Source organism: Neophocaena asiaeorientalis, unplaced genomic scaffold (genome assembly GCF_003031525.2).
Source record: "Neophocaena asiaeorientalis asiaeorientalis breed wild unplaced genomic scaffold, Neophocaena_asiaeorientalis_V1.1 scaffold778, whole genome shotgun sequence".
Lineage (NCBI taxonomy): Eukaryota > Metazoa > Chordata > Mammalia > Artiodactyla > Phocoenidae > Neophocaena > Neophocaena asiaeorientalis.
In genome coordinates, this window is record NW_020176499.1 from 153,210 (window position 1) to 165,768 (window position 12,559).

General features: G+C 50.0%; 1 protein-coding gene across 2 annotated transcripts in view; it reads left to right on the forward strand.

The window, feature by feature from the left end:
- The first annotated feature begins 1,266 nt into the window (after positions 1-1,266).
- The window catches only part of IPPK (inositol-pentakisphosphate 2-kinase), a 49,862-nt gene continuing 38,569 nt past the window's right edge, over positions 1,267-12,559 (forward strand). The window contains exons 1-4 of one of the 2 annotated variants that reach the window (XM_024732970.1): positions 1,395-1,476; positions 9,261-9,308; positions 10,458-10,555; positions 11,424-11,519. In XM_024732970.1, coding sequence (XP_024588738.1) covers positions 10,544-10,555; positions 11,424-11,519 — 108 coding nt within the window. In that variant the 5' untranslated portion in view covers positions 1,395-1,476; positions 9,261-9,308; positions 10,458-10,543. Of the gene's footprint in view, positions 1,477-9,260; positions 9,309-10,457; positions 10,556-11,423; positions 11,520-12,559 lie in introns of both variants that reach the window. The other variant, XM_024732969.1, reaches the window with a different exon arrangement.

Consider the following 12,559-nt stretch of genomic DNA (forward strand, 5'->3'; position numbering starts at 1 on the left):
GCACAGGCTCCAGACACGCAGGCTCAGTAGTTGTGGCTCACGGGCCCATTTGCTCCGCGGCATGTGGGATCTTCCCAGACCAGGGCACAAACCCGTGTCCCCTGCATTGGCAGGCAGATTCTCAACCACTGCACCACCAGGGAATCCCCTGGGCATGGCTTTCTTGACATAAGAAAAGCCATTTTTGGCCTAAGTCATTTTAAGCCTGGCCACAACGCTTGCCCTTCAACAGGTCTCAGTAATGATCTTAAGAGAAAAAAAGAACAAACTGTTATCAGGCAAGAGAAGTAACAGTAGCAAAGATAATATATCAGTAGTAAAGACTCTCAATTCTGTTTCAATGGTGAAGAGTAGTCTTAAGTGCTCAACTACCAGATCAGTTGGGACCTAAGGGATGATGTAGACCTTTTCTGACCCTCATGACTTCATTCAACTAAAGCTTGGACTCTGATTGCCCAAGCCCTTTATGAATACACGTTACCTTAGCTTAAAACTTCCTCAATTTTGCTATTTGGGGAGACACTGCTTTGGGAAAAAGCCGCAGCATTCTCCTTACTTGTTGCAAGTAATAAATCCTTCCTTCTCCCACTCTTTGTCTTCTGGCTTGACACCCACCAAAAGGCAAAGCCAGTTTTTCAGGTAACACTCCGACAAGAGCGCCATTTAGGAGTCCACTTGCCTCTTTTGACGTATCCTCATTTGTAAGATGTGGACCACAATGTTTCCACTTCCTGGGACTACTGGGGTGATTCTGCATCAGGTAAAGAGCAAATGAGGATATTAATAACCCGATGAGTGAGAAATGTATCCCATTCTACAGAAAATAAGGCTGAGGCCCCATGACTAAGCGGGCTCCAGCTCTAGGGACCACCCGCCCCCGGCCCGCCTGGACCGTCCCCTTCCAAGCTCCCGACTTGCCTGGGCGTCCCCCGCCCCCAGCCCCACTGGGACCCCCTGGCTCCTAGCGCGCCAGTACCGCTCTAACCCCAGCCCGCCTGAACTCATGTTCCCCAGCAGGCCAGTGCTGGTCGCTGGGTAGCAGACGGCTCCTCCCGCTTGCCTCACTTCCGGCGCCCAGGCCGGAAGCCTCTCTTCCGGTTCTCAAGATCGCGCTCCGGAAGTGAGTCACTCTGCCAGCACCTAAGATGGCCGCCAGTCCATCAACCACCGTGGTCAACAGAGGAGAAGCGGGCGCGAACCCGGAAGTTGCCCGGCTCGGCCATGGGAGATGTTGGGGGCGTGGCTTCCGGCGGCCAGCGCCTGCGAGTGCGGGCGGCTGGGTCTAGCTGAGGCGGCGGCTGACAGGAGCTCCTCCCCAGTCGGCTGCGCTGGTGCCTAGGCGAACCCGCGGCCCTCAGCTCGTGGCCCCGCGAGGCTCCAGGGCCGCACCGTGGGATGGACGAGGGGAAGATGGACGAGAATGAATGGGGGTACCACGGTGAAGGCAACAAGAGCCTAGTGGTGGCCCACGCACAGGTGAGCGGTTGACTGTCGGCGCCTTTCAGGGCCCTTACCCTACTCCCGGTGGGTTCCGCGTCCCCCCAGCACCCCCTCCGCTCAGGTCGGTTCTGCATCCTCTCAGGACCCACTACCCCCGGATCGGTTCCCCAGCAGCCCTCCTTCCGGTCGGTTGCGCGTTCCCCCAGTGTCACTGCCCCGCGATAAGTTTCGCGTCCCCCCAGCATCACCCCACCCTGTCGGGTCAGTTCCGCGTCCCGCTGGTGTCACCGCCTTCCCCCAGATCAGTTCCGCGTCCTTCCAACGCTCCCCATCCCGGCCTCACACGGTGCCGCCTGCGACTGCCCAGCTGCGGTGAGGCCGTCCGGAGTAACCTTAGGGAAGATACAGGGTACGGGCAAGGTCAGGAGAAAGAAGCAAAGTGCTTGGGGTGCTGTTACCTCCCTGAGATGCAGGGAATTGCTCTTCTCCTGCTGCTGCTGTTAATATTAGTGGAGCATTGTCTACAGGTCCTTCTACAGATGTCTACAGAATCTTTTAGAATTTAAAGAATTTCCCTTTCTTAATTCAGTAAAGAAGAGAGTTTCAGAGAGTACAGTGAGGACTCCCAGTGAGTTGAATCCGGGAAGAGAAGCTTGTGGATTTGTGTGAAGGCCCAGATCTCTCTGACATCTTCCTGTCGAATACAACCAGGCAGGAATGTGGTGGGCTGGGGGAGGAGTGATAGGTGTCATTGAGGGCTTAAGAGTATGGGAGTTGCAGTTACACAGAGCTGGGCAGAATCCCAGTTCTATCACTGCCTGGCTCAGGCTCAGTTTCTGCATTTTCAAAGTGGAACTAGTAACAGAATCCCCTTTGCGGAATTGCTAGAAAGATGAGGAGCTGGACAAGTTATGCAAGAGATAACTATCATCCACCTTGGACTTGGCGGTTAAAAGAGCTGACCCAGCCCAACAGCTCCTGTGGGGAGCTCATCTAACAATTCCTCAGTAAGATTGCATGGTATATCATCATTTTATATAAAGCCAATTAAGGCTTCTTTTGGCTAATGTACTGAGTTTCAAAAGTAGCCTCAGATGAAGTAGCAAGTTCCAGACTCAGCGTAAAAGAACACCAGGCCTTGGGCCCTCAGATGCCTTCTCCATTGTCCCTGACAAGCATGTGTCTACCCTCCAGGGCAACTGGCCCCTTCCCTTGTTGCACAGCCCCAGGTGTTAGGGTCATGTTTCTTTTTCCTCCCCGCCCCCCCTTTTAAACTGAGTCATCAGGCTATCCTGTACCTGTTCTCTTCATTCTTTATTTAAAATCTAAATTTGCTTTACTATGCTCATTCCTGCTTGGTTGTTGTTAGCTCAACATTTGAATTTGAAGATTATCATCACGTGTAGTCTTGTAAGAAAAGGTTCCCACCAAGTGAAGGCGCTGAGTAAAGGGAGAACTCTGACCCTTGGGTCTGGAGAAACCTTTGTGCTTTGCCTGGGCCTTGAGGGAGGACAGAGCCCTGGAAGGCAGCTTTCAGGACCCTACTGTGCCCAAGGAGAGGGTGTGTGTGTGTGAGTGGGATAGAAGAAGGTGGGTGAGCACCAAGTATTTCTGCTCCCATGGGTGGACTCTCCAGACCCACCTCGTTCATTCTGAAGTAGAGGGTGACCCTCACCAGGTTTCTTTCAGATCCGGAGACGGTCTCTTTCTCAGAGTGGGCATCGTCTACTTTCAGAATTGAAAGGTCCTTAAAAAGTTATGAGTCTGTCCCCTCTCCTTTCCAGTGTCAGAACCTGACATACCTTCAGCCAGCCATTCCTGAGGCCTGGCATCTGCACTGAAGGAACATGGGATAAGACACAGACAGACAGCCTTCCAGGCTGGTGGGTTGGGAGGCTTCCAGGAGCACAGGACTTGTAGAAAATGGGGCCTGGATATGGAGGAGCTAAGTGCAGGCCGAAGGAGGCCATAGCGTGGTGTGTGCTCAGGGTTGGGCAGTAAGAGATGACAGTGTGAGGCCTGAACCGTATGCCAGTTCTTGACAGGTTGCTGTCAGTTTTCCTGTGGCCCAGTGCTCAGCATCCTTGGGTCCAGCTGTGCAATTTAACCCTTTCCCAGGCACTGGCCCTTGGCACTGGCACTGACCCTCTGAGGTGCTCTAAGGCTGTGGCCAACCTGACACTGTACTCTAGTGGGTGCCCGGAGTCCCCGGCACTGACCCTGTGGGGGGTCTTGGGCAAGGACATTTCCCTTGTGGGCATGTACTTTCCTTTCCTTACTGTAGCCTGAGGGTGCTGTCACTTGTTCTAGTGGCTGTGCCAGTTCATGCTGAGCTGTGGTCACGAAGCCTGGCGCTGCCCTCAAGCGTGCTGCCGCCAAGTGGGATTTCTCTCCGTGTGGTGGTGTTGCTTTTACATCTGCAGTGACTTCTTTACCTTGGTCTTGTTCGCTTTGGCTTGGCATCTGTCCTGTGAAGGTCACTGTAAGTCTGGTTTGTCATTTGATCTCCTATGTGCCTTCAGTGGGGAGAGTCACCCAGGGCAGGCCAGGCAGAGACTCCTCCCCAGGCACTGAGCTGCCTTCCAGCTGCCCTCGCCTCTGGGGTGCAGGGCAAACAGGGGCCCACTCCCTTTATCACACTAAGCTGTTGTGATGTTTTCCTCCTTGTTGACAGAGATAACATGAAAGACCCGCCAACCAAGATCTTTTATCAAAAGTTTGTTCCTGATCTTTCAGGTTTTATAGCCTTTCTAAGATTCTGATTGGGCTTCAGATCCTTTCTGCAATTGTTTTGATGCCCTGGGGTGTTTGTCCTGAAGATATGGGGTTCAGGCAGTCAGGAGCTGTGTGTTTCTCTTCTCTTGTGTTTTAGGATTTGTAGATCATACTTCTTAATGGAGCTGTTGGAAGCAAATGAGTTGTTCTCTCTTTTTTTTTTCTTTCTTTCTTTTTTTAATGGCATATTCCCAAGTCCTGGGCTAAATTTTCTCCTGAATCTAGTATAAAGAGTCTTAACGTTCTGTTGCCTATAGTATTTTTTTTTAACAAGTAACTTATTCTGCATTTGAGATTTTTAATGATATTCATACAGGTTGATACAGCTGATGTGCTTTTCTTGGTGATGTCTCATTGAAGAGCTGTGCATGTAGCCCTGTCTTTATTCCTGGGATCACCTGCAGTTGAAAGGTTAGGATTTGTTATTTCCAAAATATATTCCCTTTGGTGGTTTCCAGTCCTGGCCTTGGTGAGTGCTGAGCTCTGCCTTTCTAGCATGTAGGGCTCTGCTGGTCTAGGTCTGGTATCCTAAGGTGGCACGGTCACTTCCCCCGCCCCGACAATACCTTCTTCCTCCTCAGCAGAACTCAGGACAGCAGCTGCCCCTTTTACCAGGACGGTAAGGAAGGTTTCTGTGTCTGCTGCAGAAGGACGAGACCACAGCACTGGGTCACCTACCTCTTGGTTTGTTTGGACACCTGCTCTGTGGCCATCATGTGGCCTTGGAGAACCTGGGGTCCTTGAAGGCTCCACTCTACGACACCCTCACTGTGCGTTCCATGCATTTGTGGTGTGTCTTTATAAAACATTCTGATTCTCTTCTGGCTGTTGGATTTTCTATCCTTTAGGGACCATCTGAACACCTCTTCTGCTGCAGCCCCTAAGTGTCCTGCCCCCAAATGTTACCTGGGCTTACACCTCCACTGTCCTGTCCCCCACCTCACAACTTGCATCTGTGTCTGCTTCAGTCCTGAGGCAGCTGTGGGTCCATACAGGCAGGTGAAACATGGGAAGGAAAATGTCCTGCCCATTCTAGACACCTGCTGTCCCCACCTGTGGTCTCCACCTCCTCTCTGGTCTCCCTTTGGAGTCCTTGGCCCCCCTTTATGACAGGGGTTCCCAACCCCCGGGCTGTGGACCGGTATGGGTCCGAGGCCTGTTAGGAACCAGGCCGCACAGGAGGTGAGTGACGGGCAAGCGAGCGAAGCTTCATCTGCCGCTCCCCATCGCTGACATAGTCCCTGGTGCCAAAAAGTTTGGGGACAGTTGCTGTATGAGATGTCTCGAGTCACCCTCCATCTGTTCTGTCTGAGGCTGTCAGCCCAACAATGCGTCCCACACCTTGTCCCTCTTATCCTTCTGTGGGCCCTGGGGTGTGTTTCTGGTTGTCTCTGGTCAGCAGAGGCAAGTGACTTGGCTTGGTATTCTGTCATGGGTATTCTGATGGAAGACTTGGGCTGTGCCCGAGTGGGGTGTCTGTGGGTGGTGGCTTCACTGAGAAGCAGGGCTGAGCCATTTTGGGATGCCTGGGGCAGCACCCTGAGGGTCAATTCCTTCTGCTGTTGTGTTTATCTGTCTCCCTTTCCCTTGAAAGTTGCCTGATCTCTGCTTCCCTGGGGTCTTCTTGGGGCCCCATCCTGGGTTATATCCTCACTCTGGTGGAAGACCTGACTTGGGCTTGTCCTCCAGCAGTGAGGCTTCAGCGACTGATCACTTCACACCTTGTCTTTGCCAAGAGGCCCTGGAGTCTTAATTCCACCCACAAGTTTCCTTCCTTGGGCTTCACATGGGCAGGTGACCCTTTTATATATTGTTTTTGTGGTCTTTTATTTTTATTTAATACCAATCATTTGTTCCTCTCTCTGCCCCAGAAAATACAGAATACTACAAGGAAGAAAGTAAAAAGCATCCAATGTCTCCCTACTAAGAAAACAATTTTTGTTAACACTTGGTGCACTTCCTTCTATTATATGCTTTTATTGGGTACTTAAGCATCCTTATCTGTCTGTTTTTGTTTTCTGCTTTTTCACTCAACCCTACAGCATAAATATGTAGATAATTCTTCACACAAGTTTTCAAGGCTGCAGAGCACTTAGGCAGCCAGAGTTCCTGTGCTGTCAGACATTCACATTGTTGTGCTTTTAGAGCTGTTGTGAGCCAGGCTTTGCTGATGTCTTGGTGTTTTGAGGACTTGGGTGGGTTCTCAGAGGGGATCGAAGGAACATCTCCTAGGCCTCGTGGCACATGACATGCCAGTACTCCCCCACCCCTGCCATGGCCTGGGACCCTCACAGCACTGAATGCTTTCTATTCCTTTTATGACTGACGTGTTGTACGTTTTGAGGTTGTTTAATGTGTATGTGTTTATATGTGTCATTTCTCCATTCACTGACTTTTTCAGCTTGTTAAAATCTTTGATTTTCATCTAGTGTTCCACGGTATGAGAGAGCACACCATGATTTTCTGTCCTCAAGGACAGAGAAGGTGTGGCCCTGGCCTAAGATTGCCTGTCCTGCTTTGGAACAGGGAAGAGCTGCTTCTGCCCCAGACTGTGCAGAAACTCTTGTTAAGCCCCTCTTCTTAGTCTCACCCCTTTCTCTTCGTTCTTAGCATTTTAGCCTAGACACTGTGAAGAGGGTATGTTTTAAAATCTGGTTTCAGATATTTAGTTTAAAAGGAAAGGAGTTGTTTCCTTCACAACTGGTTAAGACCTTGTAAGCTTGCAGGGCCCTGGTGCTTACCAGATTATGCGTTGGTTTCGGCTCCTTCATGGGAATCTCCCCGTGGGTGGCTGGATCAGTCCCACTCCATGCCATGGGTGGCCCTTGGACTAACTGCGTCTTTGTGCCAACCAGGGCTGGTGAGGTTGATTTCTCACCTTTTCTCTGCTATCCACTTGAATAGGTGTTGTCTGGTCCTATGGCCAGCCTCGTGGCATGTAACAGGGCCACCAAACCAGCCCAGTCAGACCTTTACAAGGGGCAGTTAGCACTCACCGTCCAGAATAGGTGTGCCCACTGAGTGCTTGTGTTTGTGGAGACTGGCCTTCAAGGCTGACACTGCAGCTCCTATGGGGCAGGTGGGCAGTTTCTGGCGACGGTTTTAAATGGGTCCCTAGAGAAAGCAGTTTTCCTTGAAGCAGACACAACATGGCACTCACAATTTCTTAGCAGGTCTTGAGAAACAGTGAAGTCCAGGTGAGAAGTGAGTGTGCTTTTAGGGGGGCTGAGTTTCTGGAAGGTTGCCTAGAATTAGGGTTTCTGCATATCAGCTTTTGTTTTTCCTTGAATTTTTTTTTTTGTGGTACGCAGGCCTCTCACTATTGTGGCCTCTCCCGTTGTGGAGCACAGGCTCCGGACACGCAGGCTCAGCAGCCATGGCTCACGGGCCCAGCCGCTGCGCGGCATGGGGGATCTTCCCGGACCGGGGCACGAACCCGTGTCCCCTGCATCAGCAGGCGGACTCTCAACCACTGCGCCACCAGGGAAGCCCTTTCCTTGAATTTTGATGGACTCCTTGGCCAGTTGATGTCCGTGATCGAATATTGATGTCTGCCTGGATTTGGGAGGGGGTTAGGGCCATGTGCACGTCCTCGACCTTTGCTTTCCCAAGTCTGAGCCTGGGGCTCAGGGAGATGATGGATGTCTGGGGTTTTGAGAGGCGTGTGCGTCATCTGAGTGGGGCAGGAAGTGCCGGGGGGTCTGTGGGCTAGGGAAATGGATCTCGTCTCTATGGGCCTTCCTTGCTCTCAGCCATGTTTTGGGTTCTAAAGCTGCACTTTCTGAGTCTCTTCAATCACCAGCTCCTCCCACCCCACCTAGATCCCAGTGCTCCAGACAGTGCCCGAACTCCTGCACCTCTGCTCTCCTTCTCCTATTCACTGCTTCTCCCTGAGCACAGTCCAGGTTCTGGACCCAAGCCCTTCTGCCTGGAACTCCCTATCTCCATGAGAATGGTTTCCAAAGTTGTCCACATGGAATTATCTCCCCCATTACCAAGGCTCCACAACACATCCAGGTTATTTCCTTGGGGAATGGCCATTTCAAAGGCTGCACTAGTTTAAAAGGTTATTTTTTCCCATTTTTTAAACTTTTTTAAAAAAACATTTTTGTAATGTATGTTATATGAGCATTGTAAAAAATTGGAAAACCCAAATAAACAGAACTTTAAAAAATAAGTTCCCAGTTGGTGCTACCTGGACACGCGGTTACGTATTCAGAAGCCCTTTCAGACAGTTCATACAAACTCAGCATGCACATACTTTATTTAAAATTTTTTGTTTTACAAACTTTAAAAAATGAAGAGTAATAAATCTACAGAAAAGTGGTCAGATCATATGTATATACACAGCTTGATTATGACAAAATACATGGACCCATATTCTCATGACCAGCCCCTTCTCGAGCCTTTCTTAGGGACCATCCCACCTGCCAGAGATCTTAGTCTTGTCTGTTTTTGAGCTTTACATAAATAGAACTATACCCATACATCATTCTCTAATACATACACACACAACACACACACACACACACGTGTATGTACATATTTATATAAAGGTAGGTTCATTCTATAAGCGCTATTCTGTAATCTTTTTCATTTATCAGTAGATGATGACTGTACCTTTGTGTCTGTAAATACGGATCTTCCTTATTTTCTTGTAAATGAGGGCATAGTATTTCATGGTCTGGAATATGTCCCTCTGTATTTAACCATCCTACTATTGTTGGATGTTTAGGTTGTTTCCATTTTATTTGGAATTATAAACAGTACCTTTATATGCAGTAGCTAAAATCTTCTGTGCGTCTTTAATTAAGATAAATTACTGGGAGTGGGCTGGCTAGGTCAGAGAACACAGGTTTTCCTGGTTGCTTTGTGTCTTCAGACGTGTGGCCCAGTACTGGCCCCCACCTCCTCCCTGGGGCACTGGCTGTCTGTGGGGCTTCCAGCATCTGCACTGCTGAGGATGGCTCCTTATCCACAGCCACCCACCCTTATCCCCGGGCTTTGGGTGGGTACTAATCAGACTTTGTTTTATTTTCCAATAGCGTTGTGTGGTGCTTCGTTTTCTGAAGTTTCCTCCTAATAGGAAGAAGGTAAGATCAGTGGATTTGCCACCCAATCATTAAAATAATTATTTAAGAAAACTTTGATTTTTTTCTGATGCAGAAGTTTTAATGCTAACTTTAGAGATTTGAATATGATACAAGCATTCAATGCCGAAAGCAGTGTGTCCATCTTTTGTGCTGGATTCAGCACTTTGACCTGCTGGGGTCACTATGGGTCATCATGGTTAGTCCCTGGGTACTGAGCCAGGAGCCTCCCTGACTAGTTCAGAGAGCTCTGCTTGTGGCTGGGGAACCCAGGGCCAGGTCTTGGCTTTGCCCGGCGATTTTCTTACACCCGGCTGCCTCCGTTTCCCCATCTGTGGAATTGTATCAATGAAAATGAAGTCTGTGATGCTGTGGTAGACAGTCAGTGTTACAAGTCACAGCAGGCAGTTCAGATGGAGCCTTGTGTTTCTATTCACTGAGTCAACCAGGCAGAGTACCGTGGACACCCTCAGAAAGCCATTGTTGTTCTGTTGTATGCCCACTGACCACTGAGCTGCAGTGTCTCTCTACATTGAGGCGGGATGTCATTGTGGTGTTTATCTAAGTGGTCGCAGCGGTCAATATGGCATAGCCCTGTGGGAGCCTTTACTCTTTCATGGTCTGGGGGGAAGGAGGGAGGTCCAGAGGGGCTAGGTGTGAGCATAGGCTCTTATCTTAAAAGGGGAGAAGAGGCAGGAGCTGCACGTCACACCCACACAGTGGGGGCAGGGCTGGTGGTTGTTGGGTGGTGAGTAGAAATTGGGCTCAAGATCAGGGTGTAGGAGACATGCATGAGTCACCACCTCACCTCGTTTGAGTTATGGAGAAACAGCCAGAAAAGAAGGTGAGGTGGATGGCTGATAGGTATCAGTGGTGACTGATTGTGCAAATGAAGGGCACACTTGCAGGTTAGCTTAATAGAAAGAAGAGTGGGGACTGTGGGAGAAAGCTGGGGGCTGCCATCACGGTGGGGCTGCAGTGAGATCTGGGGACAGTGTGGTTAGTGCAGAGAAAGATGGCACAGGATGGGAGGGTTCAGCTGCTGAAGAGAATTGTGCAGGGTGGTTCTGTTTCTGTGGAATCCAGGTGGAAACTAGAAACATCTCGGAGGCTGCCTCTAGCCCCCCTCCCCTCCCCTCTATCCCCACTCAGGGTCTACAGAGCCTAGCCTCGGTGAAGGGCCAGCGTTCTCTGGATGCCTCTATTTTCAGTTTTTCCTGTTTACATTTATTGAGGCAATGTCTTCCAAGGTAACAATTCGCCTTTCTTTATTATATAAATGGCACTGTGTGATGCCAGCTGCGTTATTTGCGGGGAGTTGTGTGTGTTAATTCTGTCAATAAGAAGAGCTTTTTGTCAGAAGCCCTGTGTCCACAGCTCTACGTACGGAGCCACTGGGCGTGTTCTGGGGTTTTTTGACAGGCTTCGTTCTAATACAGTAGTCCCCCGAAATGCAGACTGTGGTCTGCCTGTTTTATGGTGCCTGGGTGGCAGCTCAGACTGAGACCTCCCCAGAGCCGGAGCCATGTGTCAGGCGCCTCCCAGCCTGCGGTTGAAGAAGACAGTCCTCTCACTCCTGAGCGAGACCTGTGATCAACCCTTTGCACTTCTCGCCTTGGGTCAGAGTGAGGGATACAGCAATGATTTCCTGTCTCACCTAAATCTCACAGTTTATTGATTCTTTAAGAACCTCTGAGGAGAAAATATTTTATTTCTACATCTAGAAGCTGAAGAATAACATCTAAATACTGATTTTTGGATGGGACCGATTTTTAAAGTCGAATTCCTCAGAAGGTGTGCACGGGCCACTGGCGGGATCCACGTGTGTTCCTGGTGGGGAGGAAGGCAGGGGCACAGATATGGTTCTCAAACTTACGGTTTCACAATCACATGGGGCCCTGAGTACAATGCAGAGGTGGGCCTGGGGGCCCTGTGGGACAGAAGCTCCAGTGAGTGTGGCAGTCTTCATGATGAGGCTCACCTTCCTCCAGGTCCAGGGCCACTGGTGGCTTTTTGTGGCCACATACATGGCAGCCCTGTATGTGACAGGGGCTTGTGGTGGTGTCAGAGTCTAGGAGGTCCCGGTCGTTGAGGTCTTCTTGTCCTTCTCTTTTGCAGACCTCGGAAGAAATATTTCAGCACCTACAGAACATAGTGGACTTTGGCAAAAATGTCATGAAAGAGTTTTTGGGAGAGAACTATGTTCATTGTGGGGTAAGTGATTTTTTTTTTTTAATGTAGTCTAAATTCATGGGCCTGTTCTGTATCAAAGTACCAACTTCTCATTTATAGTTTGGAAGTTGCTTAATGATACCGCCCCCCCACCCCCCACCCCCACACACACTGTGTTAGTTACAAAGTTTCCAAGTGCTTTTCTCATTTGTTGCACTGTGAAATAGCAGAGCAGATAGTGTTATTCCCATTTTCTAGCATGAGGTTCAGAGATACTTTCACTTGCTGAGACTCCTGGTCTTCACCATCCTGCCTTCATGGAGGCATTCAGTTTGGTGAGAGCTCTCTAGTGAGGTCCAGGCAGCAACACTGACCTTCAGTGGGCACCTTTGAGCAAGTTAGGGAGAAAAGGGGATCCCCATGCTGGGAGGTGTGACCTGGTCTCACCTAGCTGAAGCCCATGTGGGGTGATGGCCTCCACCTACCTGCAGGTGGTCTGCGTTGCTGGCTTTTTCTCGTCTCAGTGACTGAGAGGAGTGCCTGTTACAGGCAAGGTCTGCTGTTCAGACACTCATGGAGAGGGCAGTGTAAGAAGCCACAGTGGACTGGCCCTGTGATCCTGGCAATCCTCAGAGCCAGTGGCCTTGGTCCATGCCTGGGACAGCCATTCTTCTGTCTCCACTTTGATCACTGCTGCTTCTCTGCTTACACTGGCCTGACTGCTTGTCTTAGATCAGAGCCCTGAACAGACTAGCAGGTTTGTCATTTTGAACAAAGGGAGCACTGCCTCCGTTTTGTAAATTCTGTACCTTGTGTCCATCCTGAGAAAAATGATACCAAGAAGGTTGAGTAAAAGTTTCTTTGAAGCTTCAGGATTGCCTAGCAAAGTAGAATTTAAATGGCTCCGACGGCAAAACATCCTCCAAGGAGGGTCGTCCTTTGACAGCTTAGGAAGTACTGTGGATGATGTTGCTTTGGGTCCCTTAGGGCTGTAGTCTAATCTGTAGGCTGGGACTAAGGATCCTTTTCCAGGGTGGCCCAGAGCCGTGGAGCTGGCAGTGTGGTGCTGACTGTTGACTGGG